This window comes from Penaeus vannamei, chromosome 13 (genome assembly GCF_042767895.1).
Source record: "Penaeus vannamei isolate JL-2024 chromosome 13, ASM4276789v1, whole genome shotgun sequence".
Classification (NCBI taxonomy): domain Eukaryota; kingdom Metazoa; phylum Arthropoda; class Malacostraca; order Decapoda; family Penaeidae; genus Penaeus; species Penaeus vannamei.
Genome location: NC_091561.1, coordinates 17,223,040 through 17,245,539, shown reverse-complemented (window position 1 = coordinate 17,245,539; position 22,500 = coordinate 17,223,040). Strand labels below are relative to the sequence as shown.

The following is a 22,500-nucleotide window of genomic DNA, read 5'->3' as shown; positions in this document are numbered from 1 at the left end:
TAACTTTGTATTGATGAGCGTGATTTTACTTAAAATATAAGTATATATGTATGGGGAATTACAAGGAATAAGAGAAAGATACGTATTAGATATTAAAACTTTCAAAAATATACACGTTTACAGATTAAATCTACATACCAATGTAACAATAATGAATATTATTGATTTATGAAAAGACAGATACTATTGGGTATTATTATTACATTAGTACATTCCACACTGACATGTTTATCGATTCAGCAAGACTAATATTTGATCGAAATTACTGTATGCTAACTCATCTCCCGACTTTTCCCGTGCCACGCAGGTCGCCCTCACAGGAACACAGATCTTTTGGACAGTCGAAGCCACTGCAGCGTTCGCGCGTCTGGAGGAAGGCTACGAAAACGCGCTGAGAGACTACTACCGGAAGCAGGTATGGCCGTGAAAGAGGGAAATGGCCGGGTGCTAATTGTCACTTACTTTATAAGTGGTGATTCAAGGTGAACTCTGCCTTCTGACGTCTCGTTGGCTTGTAGGTACAACAGTTGAACGCGCTCATCTCCCTCCTGTTGGGGGAGCTGACGCGGCAGCAGCGCCAGAAGATCATGACCATCTGCACCATCGACGTCCACGCGCGAGACGTGGTCGGGAGACTCATCAGCGGCAAGGTGGAGTCGGCGGCGGAGTTCGCGTGGCAGTCGCAGCTCCGCCACAGGTGAGTCACTCCCTCGCCCTTGGTGAGTCACTGCTTCGCCCTGGGTGAGTCACTCCATTCCCTGGGTGAGTCACTCCCTCTCCCTGGGTGGGTTACTCCCTCTCTCTGGGTGAGTCACTCCCTCGTCCTGGTAGTCACTCCCTCGCCCTGGGTGAGTCGCTCCCTCGCCCTGGGTGAGTCACTCCCTCGCCCTGGTTGAGTCGCTCCCTCGCCCTGGTTGAGTCGCTCCCTCGCCCTGGGTAAGTCGCTCCCTCGCCCTGGTTGAGTCGCTCCCTCGCCCTGGGTAAGTCACTGCTTCGCCCTGGGTGAGTCACTCTCTCGCCCTCGGTGAGTCACTCCCTCTTCCTGGGTGAGTCACTCCTTCGCCCTGGGCGAGTCATTCCTTCGCCCTGGGTGAGTCACTCCTTCGCCCTGGGTGAGTCACTCCTTCACCCTGGGTGAGTCACTACTTCGCCCTGGGTGAGTCACTCCCTCTCCCTGGGTGGTTTACTCCCTCTCCCTGGGTGAGTCACTCCCACGCCTTCGAGGAGTCATTCTCTTCCCCTGGGTTTGTCACTCCCTTGCCTTGGGTGAGTCGCTCCCTCGCCCTGGGTGAGTCACTCCCTCTCCCTGGGTGAGTCACTCCCTCGCCCTGGTTGAGTCGCTCCCTCTCCCTGGGTGGGTTACTCCCTCTCTCTGGGTGAGTCACTACTTCGCCCTGGGTGAGTCACTCCCTCTCCCTGGGTGGTTTACTCCCTCTCCCTGGGTGAGTCACTCCCACGCCTTCGAGGAGTCATTCTCTTCCCCTGGGTTTGTCACTCCCTTGCCTTGGGTGAGTCGCTCCCTCGCCCTGGGTGAGTCACTCCCTCTCCCTGGGTGAGTCACTCCCTCGCCCTGGTTGAGCCACTCCCTCGCCCTGGTTGAGTCACTCCCTCGCCCTGGGTGAGTCACTCCTTCGCCCTAGGTGTCACTCCCTCGCCCTGGGTGAGTCACTCTCTCGCCCTGGGTGAGTCACTCTCTCGCCCTGGGTGAGTCACTCCCTCTTCCTGGGTGAGTCATTCCTTCGCCCTGGGTGAGTCACTCCTTCGCCCTGGGTGAGTCACTACTTCGCCCTGGGTGAGTCACTCCCTCTCCCTAGGTGAGTCACTCCCACGCCTTCGAGGAGTCATTCTCTCCCCCTGGGTTGGTCACTCCCTTGCCTTGGGTGAGTCGCTCCCTCGCCCTGGGTGAGTCACTCCCTCTCCCTGGTTGAGTCGCTCCCTCGCCCTGGGTGAGTCACTCCCTTACCCTGGTTGAGTCGCTCCCTCGCCCTGAGTGAGTCACTCTCTCGCCCTCGGTGAGTCGCTCCTTCCTGGGTGAGTCACTCCTTCGCCCTGGGTGAGTCACTCCCACGCCTTCGAGGAGTCATTCTCTTCCCCTGGGTTGGCCACTCCCTCGCCCTGGGTGAGTCAGTCCCTCGCCCTGGGTGAGTCAGTCCCTCGCCCTGGGTGAGTCGCTCCCTCTCCCTGGGTGAGTCACTCCCACGCCTTCGAGGAGTCATTCTCTCCCCCTGGGATGGTCACTCCCTTGCCTTAGGTGAGTCGCTCCCTCGCCCTGGATGAGTCACTCCCTCGCCCTGGGTGTCACTCCCTCGCCCTAGGTGAGTCGCTCCCTCTCCCTGGGTGAGTCACCCCCTCTCCCTGGGTGAGTCACTCCCTCTCCCTGGGTGAGTCACTCCCTTCCCTGGGTGAGTCACTACCCTCCCCCTGGGTGAGTCGCTCCCTCGCCCTGGGTGAGTCGCTCCCTCGCCCTGGGTGAGTCGCTCCCTCGCCCTTGGTGAGTCACTCCCTCGCCCTGGGTGGGCTACTCCCTCTCTCTGGGTGTCACTCCCACGCTCCTGGTGAGTCACTCCCTCGCCTTCGGGGAGTCATTCTCTCGCCCTTGGCGAGTCACTCCCTCGCTCTGGGTGAGTCACTCCCTCGCACTAGGTGAGTCACACCCTCGCCAGGGGTGAGTCGCTCCTTCGCCCTGGGCGAGTCACTCCCTCGCCCTGGGTGAGTCACTCATTCGCCTTCGGGGAGTCATTCCCTCGCCCTGTGTGAGTCATTCCCTCGCCCTGGGTGACTCACTCCCTCTCCCTGGGTGGGTTACTCCCTCTCCCTGGGTGAGTCACTCCCACGCTCCTGGTGAGTCACTCCCTCGCCCTGGGTGAGTCACTCCCTCCCCCTGGGTGAATCACTCCCTACCCCTGGGTTGGTCACTCCCTTGCCCTGGGTGAGTCACTCCCTCGCCCTGGGTGAGTCACTCCCTCGCCCTGGGTGAGTCACTCATTCGCCCTCGGGGAGTCATTCCCTCGCCCTGTGTGAGTCATTCCCTCGCCCTGGGTGAGTCGCTCCCTCGCCCTGAGTGAGTCACTCGCTTCCCTGGGTGAGTCACTCCCTCTCCCTGGGTGGGTTACTCCCTCTCCCTGGGTGAGTCACTCCCACGCTCTTGGTGAGTCATTCTCTCCCCCTGGGTGAGTCACTCCCTCCCCCTGGGTGAGTCATTCCCTTCCCTGGGTGAGTCACTCCCTTCCCTGGGTGAGTCACTCCCTCTTCCTGGGTGGGTTACTCCCTCTCCCTGGGTGAGTCACTCCCACGCTCTTGGTGAGTCACTCCCTCTCCCTGGGTGAGTCACTCCCTTCCCTTGGTGAGTCACGCCCTCACCCTGGGTGAGTCGCTCCCTCGCCCTGGGTGAGTCGCTCCCTCTCCCTGGGTGAGTCACTCCCTCGCTCTGGGTGAGTCACACCCTCGCCCTCAGGGTTTCACTCCCTTGCCAGGGGTGAGGCGCTCCTTCGCCATGGGCGAGTCACTCCCTCGCCCTGGGTGAGTCGTTCCCACGCCCTGGGTAAGGCGCTCCCTCGCCCTGGGTGAGTCGCTCCCTCGCCCTGGGTGGGTTACTCCCTCTCTCTGGGTGAATCACTCCCACGCTCCTGGTGAGTCACTCCCTCGCCCTGGGTGAGTCACTCCCTCCCCCTGGGTGAATCACTCCCTACCCCTGGGTTGGTCACTCCCTTGCCCTGGGTGAGTCACTCCCTCGCCCTGGGTGAGTCACTCGCTTCCCTGGGTGAGTCACTCCCTCTCCCTGGGTGGGTTACTCCCTCTCCCTGGGTGAGTCACTCCCACGCTCTTGGTGAGTCATTCTCTCCCCCTGGGTTGGTCACTCCCTTGCCTTGGGTTGGTCACTCCCTTGCCTTGGGTGAGTCGCTCCCTGGCCTGGGTGAGTCGCTCCCTCACCCTGGGTAAGTCGCTCCCTCACCCTGGGTAAGTCGCTCCCTCACCCTGGGTGAGTCGCTCCTTCGCCCTGGGTAAGTCGCTCCCTCGCCCTGGGTGAGTCACTCCCTCGCACTGGGTGAGTCACACCCTCGCCCTCAGAGATTCACTCCCTTGCCAGGGAGTGACTCGCCCAGGGCGAAGGAGCGACTCACTCCCTCGCCCAAGGTGAGTCACTACTTCGCCCTAGGTGAGTCACTCCCTCTCCCTGGGTGAGTCACTCCCTCGCTCTGGGTGAGTCACTCCCTCGCCCTTTGTGAGTGACTCCCTCGCCCTCGGGGAGTCATTCTCTCGCCCTGGATGAGTCACTCGTTCGCCCTCGGGGAGTCATTCTCTCGCCCTGGGTGAGTCGCTTCCTTCTACCTCGCTAAGTCACTCGCTCGCCCTGGGTGAGTCACTCATTCGCCCTCGGGGAGTCATTCTCTCGCCCTGTGTGAGTCACTCCCTCGTCTTGGGTGAGTCGCTCCCTCGCCCTGGGTGAGTCACTCCCTTCCCTGGGTGAGTCACTTCCTCTCCCTGGGTGGGTTACTCCCTCTCCCTGGGTGAGTCGCTCCCTCGTCCTGGGTGAGTCACTCATTCGCCCTCGGGGAGTCACTCATTCGCCCTTGGCGAGTCACTCCCTCGCTCTGGGTGAGTCATACCCTCGTCCTCAGAGATTCACTCCCTTGCCAGGGGTGAGTCGCTCCTTCGCCCTGGGCGAGTCACTCCCTCGCACTGGGTGAGTCACACCCTCGCCCTCAGGGATTCACTCCCTCGCCCTGGGTGAGTCACTTCCTCACCCTGGGTGAGTCGCTCCCTCGCCTTGAGTGAGTCACTCCCTCTCCCTGGGTGGGTTACTCCCTCTCCCTGGGTGAGTCACTCACACGCTCTTGGTGAGTCACTCCCTCTCCCTCGGTGAGTCGCTCCCTCTCCCTGGGTGAGTCGCTCCCTCTCCCTGGGTGAGTCGCTCCCTCGCCCTCGGGGAGTCATTCTCTCGCCCTGTGTGAGTCACTCCCTCGTCCTGGTTGAGTAACTCCCTCACCTTCGGGGAGTCATTCTCTCGCTCTGGGATTCACTCCCTTGCCAGGGGTGAGTCGCTCCTTCGCCCTGTTGCGAGTCACTCCCTCGCCCTTGGCGAGTCACTCCCTCGCTCTGGGTGAGTCACACCCTCGCCCTCAGGGATTCACTCCCTTGCCAGCGGTGAGTCGTTCCTTCGCCCTGGGCGAGTCACTCCCTCGCACTAGGTGAGTCACACCCTCGCTAGGGGTGAGTCGCTCCTTCGTCCTGGGCGAGTCACTCCCTCGCCCTGGGCGAGTCACTCCCTCGCCCTGGGTGAGTCACTCCCTCGCCCTGAGTGAGTCACTCCCTCGCCCTAGGTGAGTCGCTCCCTCGCCCTGAGTGAGTCACTCCCTCTCCCTGGGTGGGTTACTCCCTCTCCCTGGGTGAGTCACTCCCTCGCCCTGGGTGAGTCGCTCCCTCTCCCTGGGTGGGTTACTCCCTCGCCCTGGGTGAGTCGCTCCCTCGCCCTCGGGGAGTCGCTCCCTCTCCCTGGGTGGGTTACTCCCTCGCCTGGTTGAGTCGCTCCCTCGCCCTCGGGGAGTCATTCTCTCGCCCTGTGTGAGTCACTCCCTCGTCCTGGTTGAGTAACTCCCTCGCCTTCGGGGAGTCATTCTCTCGCTTTGGGTGAGTCACACCCTCGCCCTCAGGGATTCATTCCCTTGCCAGGGGTGAGTCGCTCCTTCGCCCTGGGCGAGTCACTCCCTCGCCCTGGGTGAGTCACTCCCTCGCCCTGGGTGAGTCACTCCCTCGCCCTGGGTGAGTCACTCCCTAGCCCTGGGTGACGAGTCGCTCCCTCGCCCTGGGTGAGTCACTCATTCGCCCTGGTTGAGTCACTCATTCGCCCTCGGGGAGTCATTCTCTCGCTCTTGGCGAGTCATTCCCTCGCTCTGGGTGAGTCACACCCTCGCCCTCAGGGATTCACTCCCTTGCCAGGGGTGAGTCGCTCCTTCGCCCTGGGCGAGTCACTTCCTCGCACGGGGTGAGTCACACCCTCGCCCTCAGGGATTCACTCCCTTGCCAGGGGTGAGTCGTTCCTTCGCCCTGGGCGAGTCACTTCCTCGCACGGGGTGAGTCACACCCTCGCCCTCAGGGATTCACTCCCTTGCCAGGGGTGAGTCGTTCCTTCGCCCTGGGCGAGTCACTCCCTCACCCTGGGTGAGTCACTCCCTCGCCCTGAGTGAGTCACTCCCTCGCTCTGGGTGAGTCACTCCCTCGCCCTGGGTGAGTCACTCCCTCGCCCTGAGTGAGTCGCTCCTTCGCCCTGGGTGAATCATTCTCTCGCCCTGGATGAGTCACTTCCTTCTACCTCGCTAGGTCACTCGCTCGCCCTGGGTGAGTCACTTCCTTCTACCTCGCTAAGTCACTCGCTCGCCCTGGGTGAGTCAATTGTTCGCCCACGGTGAGTCATTCCCTCACCCTCGGGGAGCTATTCTCTTCCCCTGGGTTGGTCACTCCCTCTCTCTGGGTGGGTTACTCCCTTTCCCTGGGTGAGTCGTTCCCTCGCCCTGGGTGAGTCACTCCCTCGCCTTTGGGGAGTCACTCCTTCGCCCTCGGGAGGACACGGTACTGCCAGGGGAAGGAAATGGAGGCTGTTGCGGCTGGGAAAAGGTGTAGTCAGACGTTATGGGATAAACACTAATTTTGTTGTTCAAGATAAGGAAGACTAGTTTTGAAAGATAACTTTGCTAAAAGATTTAGCTTCTCTTATTGCAGAGCAGCATTTTCAAATTATTTATTCCCATATTCACATCCTCTTCTCATCACTAAGACGCTGAAAAAGTAGAGCAGTAGACTAAGGCTAGTCAAAGAAACCCGCGACAGACGCCCCTAACAAACCCCGCCCACGCCCACAGGTGGGACGAGGAGGAGGCCGACTGCTTCATGGACATCTGCGACGCCCGCATGAAGTACGACCACGAGTACCTGGGCAACACGCCGCGCCTCGTCATCACGCCCCTCACGGACCGCTGCTACATCACCCTCACGCAGGTGTGTGAGCCGCCCACGGGAAGCGGGGTACAGCCTTCTCTCTCTTTCTCTTCCGCTCTTTCTCGTGTTTTCCCTCTCCCTCTCATTCACTCTCTCTTTATCTACCCCTCCCTCTCTCGCTCTGTCTGTCTGTTTCTCTCTTTCTATTTTTCTGTCTGTTTTTTTTTTCTCTCTCTCTGTCTGCCTGTCTATCTGTTTGTCTGTCTGTCTGTCTGCTTGTCTGTCTGTTTCTCTCTGCCACCCCCCCCCCCGTCTCCCACAGTTAGACAAGCACCCTCACTAACTCCCAATCCGCTTCCCAGACTCGCCGCTCCTGAAGGTCACCTTTGCTTTTTCTCTCGCCAGTCGCTGCACCTGGTGATGGGCGGCGCTCCCTCGGGGCCTGCGGGAACGGGCAAGACCGAGACGACCAAGGACCTCGGCCGCGCCCTCGGCATGATGGTCTACGTCTTCAACTGCTCCGAGCAGATGGACTACAAGGTGAGGCTCGCGAGGCAGCCTTGATCTTGAATAACCAATATCTGTCTCAGAGATGGCCTCACGTACTTTTGTATGCAAATGATTTTTTTCTTTTTAATCAAAGATATTCTTCCATTAGAAGTAACTGTAAGATAGCATATAGTAATCAATAGATTGAATACTGAAAGATCAGAAGACAGATTTATTATAACCATTGCGAAAATATTTGCCCTTGAAGAGTGATAAGGCTAGTATGAATAATTAGAGGGTTTCATATTGATTAAAAAAAAAACGTTTACCTTCAGTCTTGCGGCAACATCTACAAGGGTCTGGCGCAGACCGGCGCCTGGGGCTGCTTCGACGAGTTCAACAGGATATCAGTAGAAGTTCTTTCTGTCGTGGCTGTCCAGGTGAAGAGTGTGCAGGTAAGACGATGGTTGATTTATATTTTTCTGTTTCTTATGTTTCATATAAGTATGAAAAGTAAAATAAATTTGTTTGTTCCGATGGATAAAATAAAACCCTTGATGAAATGCACATGTTTTTACTACCTTGACCAGGATGCCATCAGGAACAAAAAGAAAAACTTCGACTTCATGGGCGAGCCGATCCGACTGACTCCCTCGGTCGGCATCTTCATCACCATGAACCCAGGTTACGCCGGGAGGACCGAGCTGCCGGAGAACCTCAAGGTTCTCTTCAGGTGCGATGGCATTTTCTGTTTCTGCGTGAGAGCGAGATTTAATATTGTTGCATAACCATGTTCTGTGTAGGTATAGACAATGAGAAAGTTATATGGAGACAAAAATAGATATTCAAAAATGAAACAACCCAAAAAAAGTAACAAATCACCAATACATTTCGGGTCTGCAGGCCATGCGCGATGGTGGTGCCTGATCTGGAGCTCATCTGCGAGATCATGCTGGTGGCGGAAGGCTTCATCGAGGCGAAGGTCCTCGCGCGGAAGTTCATTACTCTCTACCGCCTTTGCCGCGAGTTGCTTTCCAAACAGAGCCATTACGACTGGGGCCTGAGGGCGATCAAGAGTTTACTTGTGGTTGCCGGATCTCTCAAGGTTCGTCGCTGATCGTATTGTAGACTATCATCAAACGTTGCGGCCATTATTCTGCATTGATCTAATTTGTCTGTTTTTGTTGAAGTTGCGCTCATTACTTTCAGCGCGACGACCCTGAGCGCCCTGAGGACCAGGTGCTGATGCGAGCCCTCAGGGACTACAATGTGCCGAAAATCGTGACCGACGATGTACCCGTGTTCATGGGCCTCATCGGGGACCTCTTCCCCGCCCTGGACGTTCCCCGTAAAAAGGACCTCGACTTCGAGAAGGCCGTCAAGGAAGCGGCGGTTGACCTCAAGCTGCAACCAGAGGATAGCTTCATACTCAAGGTTAGGGGCTTCATGGCAGTGAGACCTGCCTCCCCTCTCAAAACATTAGGGCAACACAAACTTTTCTGTGGTCTTCCACTTGGACGGATATCATGCATCTACCCGACCTAATTCCACTCGTCCCTCCGCTTCTCCCGTAGGTGGTGCAGCTGAAGGAGCTCCTGGAGGTGCGTCACAGCGTGTTCATCATCGGGCAGGCGGGCACGGGCAAGACGCAGGTGTGGCGCACACTCTTCAGGACGATGCAGAACATGAAGAAGAAGCCCGTGTGCTACGACTTGAACCCGAAGGCTGTGACGACGGACGAGCTCTTCGGCTACATCAATCCTGCTACCAGGGAGTGGAAGGACGGTGAGGCACGCTCCTAGGGGGCAATGAGCATAGTAATGATTATTTTCAGATTATTTTTCGTCACAAAAATGGTAATCATTAGCATTCCTGTATGCTTTTTACACCTGAACCATACATCTGGTCTTGCTAGAATTATTATTATCATCATTATCAAGTTATGATTATTCTTACTGATAGTTTCTTAATCAGAATTTTCATTCCTATTTTAGTTATATTTCTTCATCATTTCCCCCTGCACCTTCCCCAGGCCTCTTCTCTAACCTGATGCGCGACCAAGCCAACATGGCTGGCGACGCTCCCAAGTGGATCATCCTGGATGGCGACATCGACCCCATGTGGATCGAGTCCCTCAACACGCTCATGGACGACAACAAGGTAGGTAGACACATACACACGTTCTTTTATCTTTTACACACAGAAAATTACATATTCCCTATTGGCATGACCTTCTAATTTGAACTAACAAATGTTTTCCCTCCATTCCTTGGCCCTGGCCCCTCCCTCCAGATCCTGACGCTAGCTAGCAACGAGCGCATTTCGCTGACGCCGCAGATGCGCCTCCTGTTCGAGATCAGCCACCTGCGCACGGCCACCCCGGCCACCGTGTCTCGCGCCGGCATCATCTACCTGAACCAGGGCGACCTGGGCTGGAACCCGTGCGTGCCCTTTGACCTTGGTTGCCTCGTCCCCGGGGTTGCGTCTTAAGAATTCTTCTATGGGTTTCCTTTGTCTTGTTCGATGGGTTACTGAGCTTTGATAAGACTTATGATTTTATTTTTGTAAATCATTAAGACGCCTGAATATGGGATTACAGAAAAAAAATGTTTTTAGTTCAACAATGCTTGTTTCACATAATTTACTCGAGAAAAACACTCTCCAATAATCGCATTAATATCATAGTTTAATCCTGTTAACCAATTTGACTACACAGTAGCTGACCTAGAAACCTTACATGCCTACCTCCCACCCTCCTCCTCGTCTCTAGATACGTCACTAGCTGGATCGACAGCCGTGAGGTCCAGAGCGAGAAGGCCCACCTCATGGTCCTGTTCGACAAGTACATCCCGACTTGCCTGGAGATCATGCGGGTCCGCTTCAAGAGGATCACGCCCATGCCCGAGATCACGCATCTCATGATGCTGTGTCAGCTCCTGGACTGCCTCCTGACGCCGGAGAGCGTGCCTCCTGACAGCCCCAAGGAGGTCTACGAGCTGTACTTCGTGTTCGCCGCCGTGTGGGCCTTCGGGTCGGCGCTCTACCAGGACGGAGTGAGTAGCGCCCGGGGAGGAACTCCTAAGGCATAGCTGTTTGGTTTCTTTTTATGGCATATTGAGGTAGAATTCTTGAATTCAGATCCTGGCATCTGATGTTTGAGAAAAATTACCATCACTCTGATCCCTGTCTCCATATTAGTCATGATAACAAGCACGTTTTCTGCCCAGAACATCGATTATCGCGTTGAGTTCAGCAAGTGGTTCCAGCTGGAGTTCAAGACGGTCAAGTTCCCGTCTTCAGGCACCGTCTTCGACTACTGCATCGAGAAGGAAAACCTTCGCTTCACGCCCTGGTCGGAGAAGATCCCCAAGTTCGAGCTCGATCCCGACACGCCGCTGCAGGTGGGTTCTGAAGGGCCTCACCATGTTAATTTATGGTTTCGTTCTGCTGGGATGACGTGTAAGAATTTCAAAATGTATTGTCGTTAATTTCTGCAATGTAATGGATAGCATTAGTTGTTCAGTTTTTCTCTCTCTTTTCTAAGGTTTTTGATAACTGAGTCCTTAATGTTGGAGAAACATATATTTGTAGAATTATTTTATGGATGTCCATTTACTTCAATTTCCAGTTCTATTTTTCAGGATTATTATTGATATAAAGTTTATTTGCTGTGCTTATCTCTGAACTGAAAACTCAGGAATCCGATAAGGAATTATTTGGAAAACTGCCTTAAGTTATGGCATAAATTAACTATGGTATATGATAATTAAAGTATATGTACATCAATTACAGAATACTAATATATGAACCACACGGTACTTAGCATTACTATATATACGTGCGTTTCATAATATATAGAGTAAATTATAATATTTTTACATTCATAAGTAATTATCGGTTCTCATGGTCAATGAAACATAGGTTTTATCCCCCAAAACCAAAGTCATGAATATAGCCAATCTATTTTCATATCTAATTAAACGTGAAAGTCGTAATGAAGTGTTACAAACGCATATTGTTAGATCGATATGTTGCCAAATTGTATTTATGACGCACACCTGAAAAATACGTGATTATTATTTTATCAAATTTTCTCTGATATTAAATTCCTGAAAGATGAGTCATCACATTTTCTGTCATACAGATGTAATTTTTAGAAATGAATAAAAGAAACTGTAGGTGAATACAGGTGAGGGGTTATGGAGTGTGCCAGAAGCATTCTAGCATATATAGATGTATTTAAAAATTTTCTTTTTAGAGGGTCATGAAACTGGATTCTAGATTGCTTTTGCATTCAGAAGCTGACACTATTGTATGATACACTTTGTAATTTGTTGTTCAGTATCAACAATACATTTTCTATTAGTTGTAGTGAAGTACCTTAAGCAAAGAGATACCTGCTGTTATTCCTCTTTTTTTGTTTTCGTTGCGACTGTAGAACAAGTAATTATACTTTTCTTTCAGAAATTTAGGCAGTGGAGAGCATAATAACCTATCCCTTCAGTTACTATGTCGAGGGTTTTACTTTTTACCAGTCACAGTCAGTAGCTTTTAGTTTTCCATCTGCCGCTTCCTTGAGTAGCAGAGCATAATGATAGTCTGTCTGAATGATTCTGGCGAGTGCAGTTCAGGCGCATGACTGTAACCAACGAACAGGGTCATTCACTTGCGTTTGACACTATACCCATCCCCAGCAGGATTCGCTTGGTCCTCGGGTGTTGTCGGTGAGTCGTGGTTACTCGATGAGAGTCCTGAAACCCCCCGACCAACCCGACTCGCCCCCCACGTGTCGGTGGCAAAATATAGGCCTCCGTCGGACAGGTCGTCTGGTGGCGCATCCCCCTCCCTGCATCTCCGTCCCCAACACCCGCCCTTCGGAGGCCCCTTCAGGACGCCGGGTCTCTTCCTCAGGGAGTTCTCGCGCCGTCGCGTCCGACCGCCCAGACGGCCTGTCTGAGGGACGGGCGCCGCCACTCCTTGAGGGGAATCCCCGGCGTCCTGCGTGGGGCTGAGGGGCGGGGCGGAGATGCGCGAGACGCCCATCTGTAAGGCTGTTACACCCAGCACGCGTGTCCGGCAGCCAGTCACTTCCCTGAGTGCATGATTTTAATTTGCGTCTTTTTAACTGCTCGCAGCACGGAGTCCCAGTCACTAATTACACTTGATTGAAGTAAATAGTAGTATGACTAAAAATTTAATTAATTAAATCGAGAGAAAATATTTCTCAATATAAATAATGACATGAATTAGACCATAATATAGACATAAATATCCTTTTATGATTAGGCATCTTCGTGTGTCTCGTCATAAAAGAACGTTTTATCAGATGTCTGATTCGAAGCAACTGACGACGCCGATCCCTTAAGGTGAAGCTCCTCCTCCGCGTCTCTCAGGCGCCTGACTGGGCCTCCTTCCCCTGACCCGCATCCCGGTGACTTTCCGCTCGATTCAGCCTCAAGATTCCTCGGGAAGAGCGAATATTCGGGCTGACGTCGACCTCTGTGGATGTCAGCCTGGGCTTAAAGCAGCTGACGTCGACTTGGTTGTTCAGGTCACCCTTCGAATAAACAAACGATGCATGGGAATTAAAAGTGCATGGATTAAACTCCCCAACTCCACAGTTTAAGATTTAAAAAACGGCCTTAACCCTCTTTTTCACCCTATCTATTGGGAGCTATAAACCTACCACAATATAATTTTATCATTTTATTTCTCCATTCTTCACAATGCGCCTCTTTAATTCCATTATTATTACTATTATATTTTTTTCCTGACACTAAAACAGTGAGGAACTAATTTACATTTGTGCGTTATTTTCGTTTCGCAGGAGTGGCGAAAGATTATCAAAGTGAGTTATCCAGCGAGAGAAAGTTGTTTTCTTTTTCTTTTGTCCCACATATGTGTAGAAATTTTCTTTAGTCAGTCTGTGAAGCCTTGAATGCAAGGATTTTCGGCATATGAGTGACGTTTTGAGGTATACGTTAGAACATTAGATTGAGAGTTGAAATGTTGTTGCATGTATAAGCATCCATACATGTCTAGCCCTTTTAAACATGAACAGCACCGACAGAACAAGGACACTTTAAAACACTAGAAAATATTGTTTTTCTTACTACCGAGAAAAGGGAAAAAATGAATTTCTGTCTTCAGGGAACAGTGATGATAATAATAACTTTATATTCCGAGGCTAACTGTATATTCCGATGGATCACGTTTTGATTCCCGTGGGAATCTTCTCGCCTCTCTGTTATTGTCACTTTCCAACTTTTCCTGCTGGCTTCCTTTTAAGTTACAACCTCAGCATGTTGTCCTCTTTTGTTACCTCCTCTGAAGGACAGTGAAGGAAGTTCCTTTCAAACCACTGCCGCAATAAACAATACTCGAATTCAGAAATTTGAATAAAATGCGCCATTTAACTTAAAGATTTTGACTTGTTCCAATACCTGATTTTGTAATTGTTGTGCAAATGGTTACGAGAACTAGCTTTGATACATCGCATTTATCTTCAATATCACGAGGGTAAAAACTGTTAATCGAACCCAAGTGGCAATTCTGAGGACATCACGTAATACAATTTTTGTGACTCTACAGATACTTCCATTTTAGACAAATCACCGTTAGGCTTTAACCCATCTCTCACTATTAAGCAGATAATCGTATGAGTGATCGCGCTGTCTCTTTGTCTTGTTATATCCTATGTACATCATCAGATATTGCCTATTTCGATCATTGCACTGCGTGTCCATGTGTAGCTGTCTATCTTTATCTTTGCTTGTTTTATCCCTTTCCTTCAACAAATGTTGATTTGCTTTTAGTGTTACCATTTCCGTTTCCTAAACGGAATATATGTTGTCTTCTATCGTGCTCTCATATTCACATAATAGAGAAGAAAAAAATCTACAATAACCTACGGTTTTATATATATGAACACACACACACACACACACACACACACACACACACACACACACACACACACACACACACACACACACACACACACACACACACACACACACACATACATATGTATATATACATATTGCTTTGTTCTTGTTTCGTTAATCTTTGAGCTATTTTTCACTCTGCCTGCTATGTTGCAACACCTGTGTGTGTGTGTGTGTGTGTGTGTGTGTGTGTGTGTGTGTGTGTGTGTGTGTGTGTGTGTGTGTGTGCGGGCGCGCTCGTGTGCGAATAAAAAATGGTGTTCGTTTTATGTCTTCTTTCCAATGAAAGAATAAGAATAAGACAAGTCCGTTGTGCGATTTTGTCCCTCTCTTGCACCATTTTCTGACTTTTCTTTTCACTGCCACATCATCTCCACCTTTCTAATGTTGCTCTCACACATTTCACATTACTCCTACAATTACAGTGTCCACACAGCAGTGCCATCACGTTATCCTGACAATTTCTGCCTTGGCCTTAGTCTTGAACTATTTTGTGTCCTTTATGCGAATGTGTCTTCAGTGTTTTCTAAGTGTTCGTTTCGTCTCTCGATAACCATATTACAACCACTGTACTTGTTTTGTATCCTCTTCTTAAATATATCCGAAATTGGCACGATTCGAAAGACCATTCAAATATATAGTGAGAGTTAGAAGACAATGGAAAATAAGCTAATCGACGCAGAAACATATAGCAACATACAGATACAGGTTCATGATGAATTAAATACCGTGCAGTAACGGAAAATTTCCCCGTAATGTTCGTTTGATTTCTTTACTTAGACGAAAAGGTTTATCTAACCAGTCTGTGGTAGCTGTGTCTTTCCGTGTCTATATGAACTTATTTAATGGAATAAAGGAACACTATGTAAATAAAAATCAAAGAATGTATGCACAAAAATATAAAGTATTTCAGAACATATATTACGATGAAAGGATCATCATCAATGTAAACTTAAATTTTACCAGTCCGAGATGAACTCTGGGTTACTGGTGAGGTCTAATGTATTTGCAAGTAAGCTGAATCCCTCACCTATAACTTGGCTTAGTGGCACAAACCTAAGAGGCATGAACTCCTTCCCGTATTCCAGTTTTTACCATTCTTTCTATATATTTTCTAAACTTTTGGTATTGGACTCATCCTTCATTTTCTCTTTTTTTTCTTTTTTTTTTCTTTTTTTTTTTTTACTTTTGTCTTACCAATTTGGCACCCCTGATGTTTAATCACGTCCAGGAAAAAATATCGAACAAATAAGGAATTCAGAGCTATTGTATCTGTCACTGTTCTGTTTTACTTGATGCAATATCTGTGTCAGGTAACAACCCTCACATACTTCCAACAAAGACAGACAGGAAACATTCCTCTTTATATTTGACTTCTGCAATGGAAGCTGGCCTTTCCGAACTTTTCACAGACATTTTGCACTTTGACTGCCATTCAGTCTACAGGCATGGTTATTTTATTCTGTCTCAGACACTACCTCTTTAATGAAATTTTCATCATCCTGACAGTAATGTATCAATTCTACTATCTGAAATATTCGGTTTATGATATCGATCTTCGACATTTAGTGCCAAACCTCATATATTTGTATTACAGTTCTCATTACTTATTTCACCCTCCTTTCGGAAAATACTTCGACATTATACATAAGACCGAAATAGTTCCGCATATTTTACGCTATTCAATTACAGTTTAATTTCCTTCATCTGCCATCGTCTGTCCACAATTCAGCATTCAACACTTACACTTCCCACAGTGACAAGAGCCTTCGGGTTGTCACTACTCAGAAATGCATCTTGTTGTGACCTTGTGAAGATTTTTTCTAGTTAGATGCGATGAACCACTTGTATGTTTTGACCGCTATTTTCACTAAGAATTTAGATAATTTTTATTTAGATTGTACTGTCACATAGAACAGCAGTTGCATCATCACCTAGCGAGTAGTATAAACACATGTTAAATATCTGCAAGCTAAATCTACATTTCTTAAATCTCACTAAGTTAATTTAAATTAGTGAATAAAGGTGTTTGTATATATTGATATCATTAGTCATCATAGCTAGGAAAATTTAAGTAAATAAAAAACTTTGCCATTACTCCAGTGTCAACTTTTAACAGAACTGAATAAAGCACCTTGCTCAAAATATTCGTGTGTGGACTGGAACTATTCAAACCCAAAAAGGCAACTCTTTTGTAATGGGTATGGAAAGGATTGCCTTCTAGTAGTTTGATTCTGAGTCACAATATATATTTTCACATAATATGGATGAAAGAGAAAAAATCCTAACCATTACTAAAGTGTTGCTACGTTATATTCAGAAAGGACTTGTTAAGCTTTAGCTTTTGGTTATGAAAGGTTGGCACCTCAGCACAAGCCACAGGTGCAGAGCAGCAAGACATGAACCAGCCTGTTCTATGGTACCAAGAGCTCCAAAGCCTGGCTAAGACTCAGGCCCCTCGGCGCCTGCAGAAGGCCCCTGGGATATCGGCGCCACCAAGCCACAGACACTTCACGCTGAGCTCGTGTCCATCTTATCTCAGAATCCCAGTCTGTGTCAGTGGTGCTGAGCTGGAGTTGTTAGGCCCTGGATCAGGGTTCTCGTAAGCCTGAGTGTGGCACCCTCACTACTCACAGACATACTCATCTTCACTCACTGACCTCATTTTGCAATTCACTGGTAGGCATTTGTCAATATTTAGTTCGTTTACAAAGAAGTCTGAGTTTGTCTTACAATCATGTTACATTTGTCGAATTTACGTAAATTTCATCTCTCTTTTGATTTTATTTCTAATTTGAGTTAAGTAGTAGTGATGATGCTGATTATAAATATTCATAAGTAAATGTTTAGAATATTTAAGAATATTTGATAGTGATGATATCGATAAATAATTTTATTAGAATAATGGTATCAATGATGATATCTGATATTACGTCAGTCCATACAATAGCCAGGCAACGGTGATAATGATACATAATTATTATATATGTTAAAATAATAATATCGATAATTATAGAACTGAAAAACATACCACAATAATGATAAACATGATAATACTTTTAGTATTATTTCTACTACTAATAATAATAATGATAAAATGATACTGATAATTAAAGTATACATGATAATCGTAGGAGCTCTGAAAATACTTAATTTAACTTTGACCTGAAAACTATTTTCAACTTCATCAATAAGTCATCAGTTCCGTATTCATAATGCTCGAACTCGCCTTCACCACTGCCCACAAACAAAAATACAATCACAACAAAAAAATATTTAATTTCACTGTCTGGAAAAAAAAAAAAATCATTGGCAGGCTGATGTGTCAAGGTCACTGTTTCATCCCTAAAGAAACATAGAAGAACATAGTTATCTCGTAATGTAAGTGTAGATGTGAGTCGTGTCTTGTAAATAGATGTTAAGGACTGCAGGGCTTCCATGTGAAGTTTGTGCTGATCTGATGTTCTTTGTCCCTCTGGCTGCTGCATAACAACAACCTCACAACAACACCATACCTATTACATTAAATGACACTACAAACTATGGACGACTGCATCTGAAACCGTCCTTAACCATGCACTTGCAATTGTACTCCATATATACATATAAATTAAAACAAACACATAAATAAACACACACAGTCCATGATGGTGCACACGAGCGAGACTGTGCGCCTCAAGTTCTTCATCGACCTCCTGATGCACAAACGCCACCCCGTCATGCTGGTGGGCACCTCCGGCTGCGGCAAGTCGGCGCTGCTCAACGAGAAGCTCAACTCTCTGCCGGAGGAGTACGCCGTGTGCAACGTCCCCTTCAACTTCTACACCACTTCAGGTAAGAACCTGTTGTCGTCAATACCACCTCAGTTATAAGAAAGATAACTTAAATAATCACATAGAGTGTATTGTAAATCTTTTCTTTTGGGGCATTTTATTATTCCGATCGATAATGTCTCCTTTGATTTCAAAGAAGCAGACCTAAAGTAAAGCTGCTTCAAGTTGATAATACTGTTATATAATTCAACAATGTTGCAGTTTCTCTGAAACCTATCGCGAGAGAAATAAGTTTTGTACACCAATATGCTGAGTTTGTTGAAGTGTTACAATTTCAAGGAAAAAATCGATAGAAAAAAATATATTACTTTAGATTATATTTCTTAAGCTAAAAAAAAATGCATCTCCACAGAGCTACTGCAGCGCGTGCTGGAGAGACCTCTGGAGAAGAAGGCCGGGAAGAACTACGCTCCTCCGGGGAACAAGAAACTCGTCTACTTCATCGACGACATCAACATGCCCATGGTAGGCGAGGGTTTCCGGACCGATGCTTACGTCCCGAACCCTTCTGATATTTCTAATAGCACTTTCACCGATCAATTGCTATCAGTTCAGCTCTCTCAGCTCCTTCCTGTGCTCATCCGAGTTCCTCCCTTCCCGCCCGCCAGGTCGACCAGTACGGCACGGTGCAGCCCCACACGCTCATCCGGCAGCACATGGACTACGGCCACTGGTACGACCGCACCAAGCACACGCTCAAGGACATCCACAACGTGCAGTACGTGGCCGCCATGAATCCCACAGCAGGATCCTTCACCATTAATCCTAGGCTTCAACGCCACTTCAGTGTCTTTGCAGTCAGGTACTACCTATAAAGGTCAAAGATGGCTAAGCCACATATAAGTAAGGCCTGGCCAAAGCTAGTCTTCGCAAATCTCACTAAACTGAACTGAAGGTCAACGAAACAAATTAGTTGTGTAATACTTTTAAAAGTAAGAAGGAAACACTTTATCTTTTATTATATTATCAACACGTTATGTTTTTGTTTTGTTTTTTCTCGCATAACAAATCTGGTTTTAACTAAAAGATTTAAGTATTTATATTAAACTTATACGTGTATTTTAAAGTCTCGATGCGTTTTTCGGCATACTCTCTGGCGATGCAAAAATATCTTTCGTATCCACCTTTTATATCGATATGCTTTACTTTTGTAACTTCTTCATCAGTTTCCCGAGCATGGAGAGCCTCAACCTGATATACTCCTCGCTACTGGACCAACACTTGAAGAGTACTGCTATGAAGTTCAACCCAACACTAATTAGGGTAAGACAGATTTACGGTTGTTACAATAAAGACAGAGAATGAGGAAAGCATGATGGAGGGGGGCCGAAAATTAGCTAGAGAAAGTGAGAATGGAGGAAGAAGAGGGAGAGAGAGAAGGGGAGGGGAAGGGAGAGAGATAGAGAGAGAGAACGGGAAAGGTAGAGGGGGAAGAGGAAGAGAGAGGAAGAGAAAGAGAGAGAGAGAGAGACGGAAACGCAAACAAACAGAGAATATGAGATTGCTACTATTGAAGAAAGTAGGTTAGTATTATAAAAATTAGGAAGAATGCCCCTAATGGAAGATTCATTGCACGCCAGATGACAGAGCCCTTGGTGCAGGCCGCCCTCCAGCTGCATCAGAAGGTCACCAGCACATTCATGCCAACGGCGACTAAGTTCCATTACATCTTCAACTTGCGGGACCTCACCAATATTTTCCAGGTATATAAAGATATCTGGCCGCATTGATAGCTGATGAGTGTAGGCCTTTAGTTTTATTACGGAAATATATCTATTCAAACCTGTTTTAATATTAACACCTTTAATTACGATAATTAGTGTTGAGGACAAATGGTTGTATAAGGCGGTTAGAGGAAATAACTGATATAATTTTACACTGAATGAGATCATACAGAAATTGACGTTTAACTGATGCACGATTCTTTCCTCTTTACCGAATTAAAAGTTTACGATGAAAATTGCCACAGGGCCTCCTCTTCTGCACGGGCGAGACGGTGAAGGCGCCCATCGAGCTCCTCCGCTGCTGGCTGCACGAGACCCAGCGCGTGTACGGCGACCGCCTCCTGGAGGAAAAGGACCTAGAGATCTTGACCAAACTGCAGGTTGATGTTACTAAGAAGATCTTCGAGGTAAGTGTCCAGGGGAGGTGACCTACGCAATCAGAATGTGTAGAAGGTTAATTACAGAACTGCAGGTGAGGTTGAGGAACAATGGTGCAGTGGTTCTCGTCCTTTTCACTCTTGTGCAGCTGAAACTATTTCGATAGTGATGACTTGTCCAAATGTGAAAAGACAAAAAGTGAGTTACTGGATTTAAGCTCAACTTGAACAATAGACATAAATTCCACAATGTTTTTTTATTAAATCACGATTATTCCCAACTAAATTCTGCACTACTATAAAGTACTGTATTTTCAGAAGAGAAAAAATGCATTTTCATAGATTTCGTTTGCATTCCACAAGATGAGAACCATTGCAGCCGTACAGGAAAACATATAAGTGCTGAGTTAGGAGACTGCATGTATTTCAGATGTTCATGAAGCTTCATAGGAGATGACACATGGATTTGTTCTTCTTTTTTCATTATCCTTCATGGATGAGATTAATGAATTTGCTGCATACTACTGTAATGATACAAGCATGTGATTGCAAAGGTCTTTTTTAGATGTTAGTATTTTTTGCATGGGAAAAATAGTTCTGTCAGTGAGAGACGTAATTATCAAATATAGGAATGAATAGTATAGTTAGCGTCTTAAGTCGTACGCGTCGTGCACGTACCAGTTGGAATAATTTTGTAATATACATTTTTCTTTTCAATCAGAATGATTTTCTCTTAGGAGCATGATATCCTTAGTCAACATAGTTACCTTTTCCTTTAGAATCGTGATTTTGATTTTTTCGACCATGTGTACATATTCTTAAAGTAGGGGATTTTAGCCCGTGATTCATACAGGCCTAGATTAGTTAGTGTGTTTCCTTAGACCAATGTCTCACCGCCATTTTTCCCCCGTCCAAGAGCGACGATGAAGAGAAACAGATGGTGATAGAGGTATTTATAGTTTCAATTGCTAGTAATGCTTCGTAGACGATGAGAGCCGCTGTTTGAGACCCATGAGGGACTTCACACTGCCTGCTAAACAGAAGTTTAACCTTCTGTCAATTTTAAAAGATTAAATATTTCTGCTTTTGTCTTCCTAAATAATTTTATGTAAAATTGCTTTACCACAATATTTAGCATGTTCATATATTTATTTTCATTAACTATACACAATGTAAATATGTATGCAGGGAAGAGGTCATCAAACCACACACGTATGTATGTGTATGCACGTATTTATAAATATATAAATATATATATATATATATATATATTTATGTATGTATGTATGTATATAATATATATACATAAATATATATATATATATATATATATATATATATATATATATGTATGTATGTATGTATATGTATATATATATATACATATATACATATATATATATATATATATATATATATATGTATATATGTATATATGTATATATATATATATATATATATATATATATATATATATATATATATATATATATATATATATATATACGACACACACACATAAACATGTGCAAAGATGTGTGTATACACACACACGCACATACATGTGTGTGTGCATACATATTAACCCAGGTGCGTTCATTTTTTACTCCTGAGAAGACAGTAAGATGCATTAAGTGTTGTGGTTGGAACACCCACATAGGACCGTGTGGGCGGCTGTGTAGAGTGTTAAACGATTTCCAAGTAATCGTTCGCTGGTAAAATGTTAATGTAACTGCTAAGCACTGCTTTCCCAATTATATAAGGTATAAAATCTGTTATTGAATTAAACTGCAAGAAGTGATTAAAACGTGAGTTGCTAAACTAGTAAATAAGTTATTGTTCGTTGTTTTTATCTATTTTAGTTCCTTAAATAAGAATTTAAGCGTTTTCACGGAACAGTGTGTACTCTTTAAAATAATTTTGCACACTTCCCATGTATTTGTTCCTAGTTATGCAGGTAATAACTTGCTGATTTGGATACATCCATCCATGCATACATACATACATATATATATATATATATTATATATATATATATATATATATGTATGTATGTATGTATGTATACTGTATATATACATGTTTCCAGGTTTGCATTCAAACAAAAATAAACCCGTATTTAAAATCAGTTGGTGTAAACAAAAGTCCTTTAATGAACTTTTGTTGCCATATTCGAAGACGATGATATGGTGCTTTT

The 22,500-nt window shown here is 46.9% G+C and overlaps 1 protein-coding gene across 1 annotated transcript in view; it reads left to right on the top strand.

The window, feature by feature from the left end:
- Positions 1–22,500, top strand: part of LOC113802753 (dynein beta chain, ciliary) — a 56,291-nt gene that overhangs the window by 11,931 nt on the left and 21,860 nt on the right. The window contains exons 28-46 of the mRNA XM_070128526.1: positions 308–415; positions 519–697; positions 6,858–6,993; positions 7,339–7,473; positions 7,758–7,877; positions 8,013–8,155; positions 8,326–8,527; positions 8,632–8,856; positions 8,997–9,207; positions 9,455–9,582; positions 9,715–9,863; positions 10,193–10,475; positions 10,650–10,823; positions 18,011–18,203; positions 18,555–18,667; positions 18,811–19,004; positions 19,369–19,465; positions 19,783–19,905; positions 20,172–20,333. Coding sequence (XP_069984627.1) covers positions 308–415; positions 519–697; positions 6,858–6,993; positions 7,339–7,473; positions 7,758–7,877; positions 8,013–8,155; positions 8,326–8,527; positions 8,632–8,856; positions 8,997–9,207; positions 9,455–9,582; positions 9,715–9,863; positions 10,193–10,475; positions 10,650–10,823; positions 18,011–18,203; positions 18,555–18,667; positions 18,811–19,004; positions 19,369–19,465; positions 19,783–19,905; positions 20,172–20,333 — 3,075 coding nt within the window. The remainder of the gene's footprint in view (positions 1–307; positions 416–518; positions 698–6,857; positions 6,994–7,338; positions 7,474–7,757; positions 7,878–8,012; positions 8,156–8,325; positions 8,528–8,631; positions 8,857–8,996; positions 9,208–9,454; positions 9,583–9,714; positions 9,864–10,192; positions 10,476–10,649; positions 10,824–18,010; positions 18,204–18,554; positions 18,668–18,810; positions 19,005–19,368; positions 19,466–19,782; positions 19,906–20,171; positions 20,334–22,500) is intronic.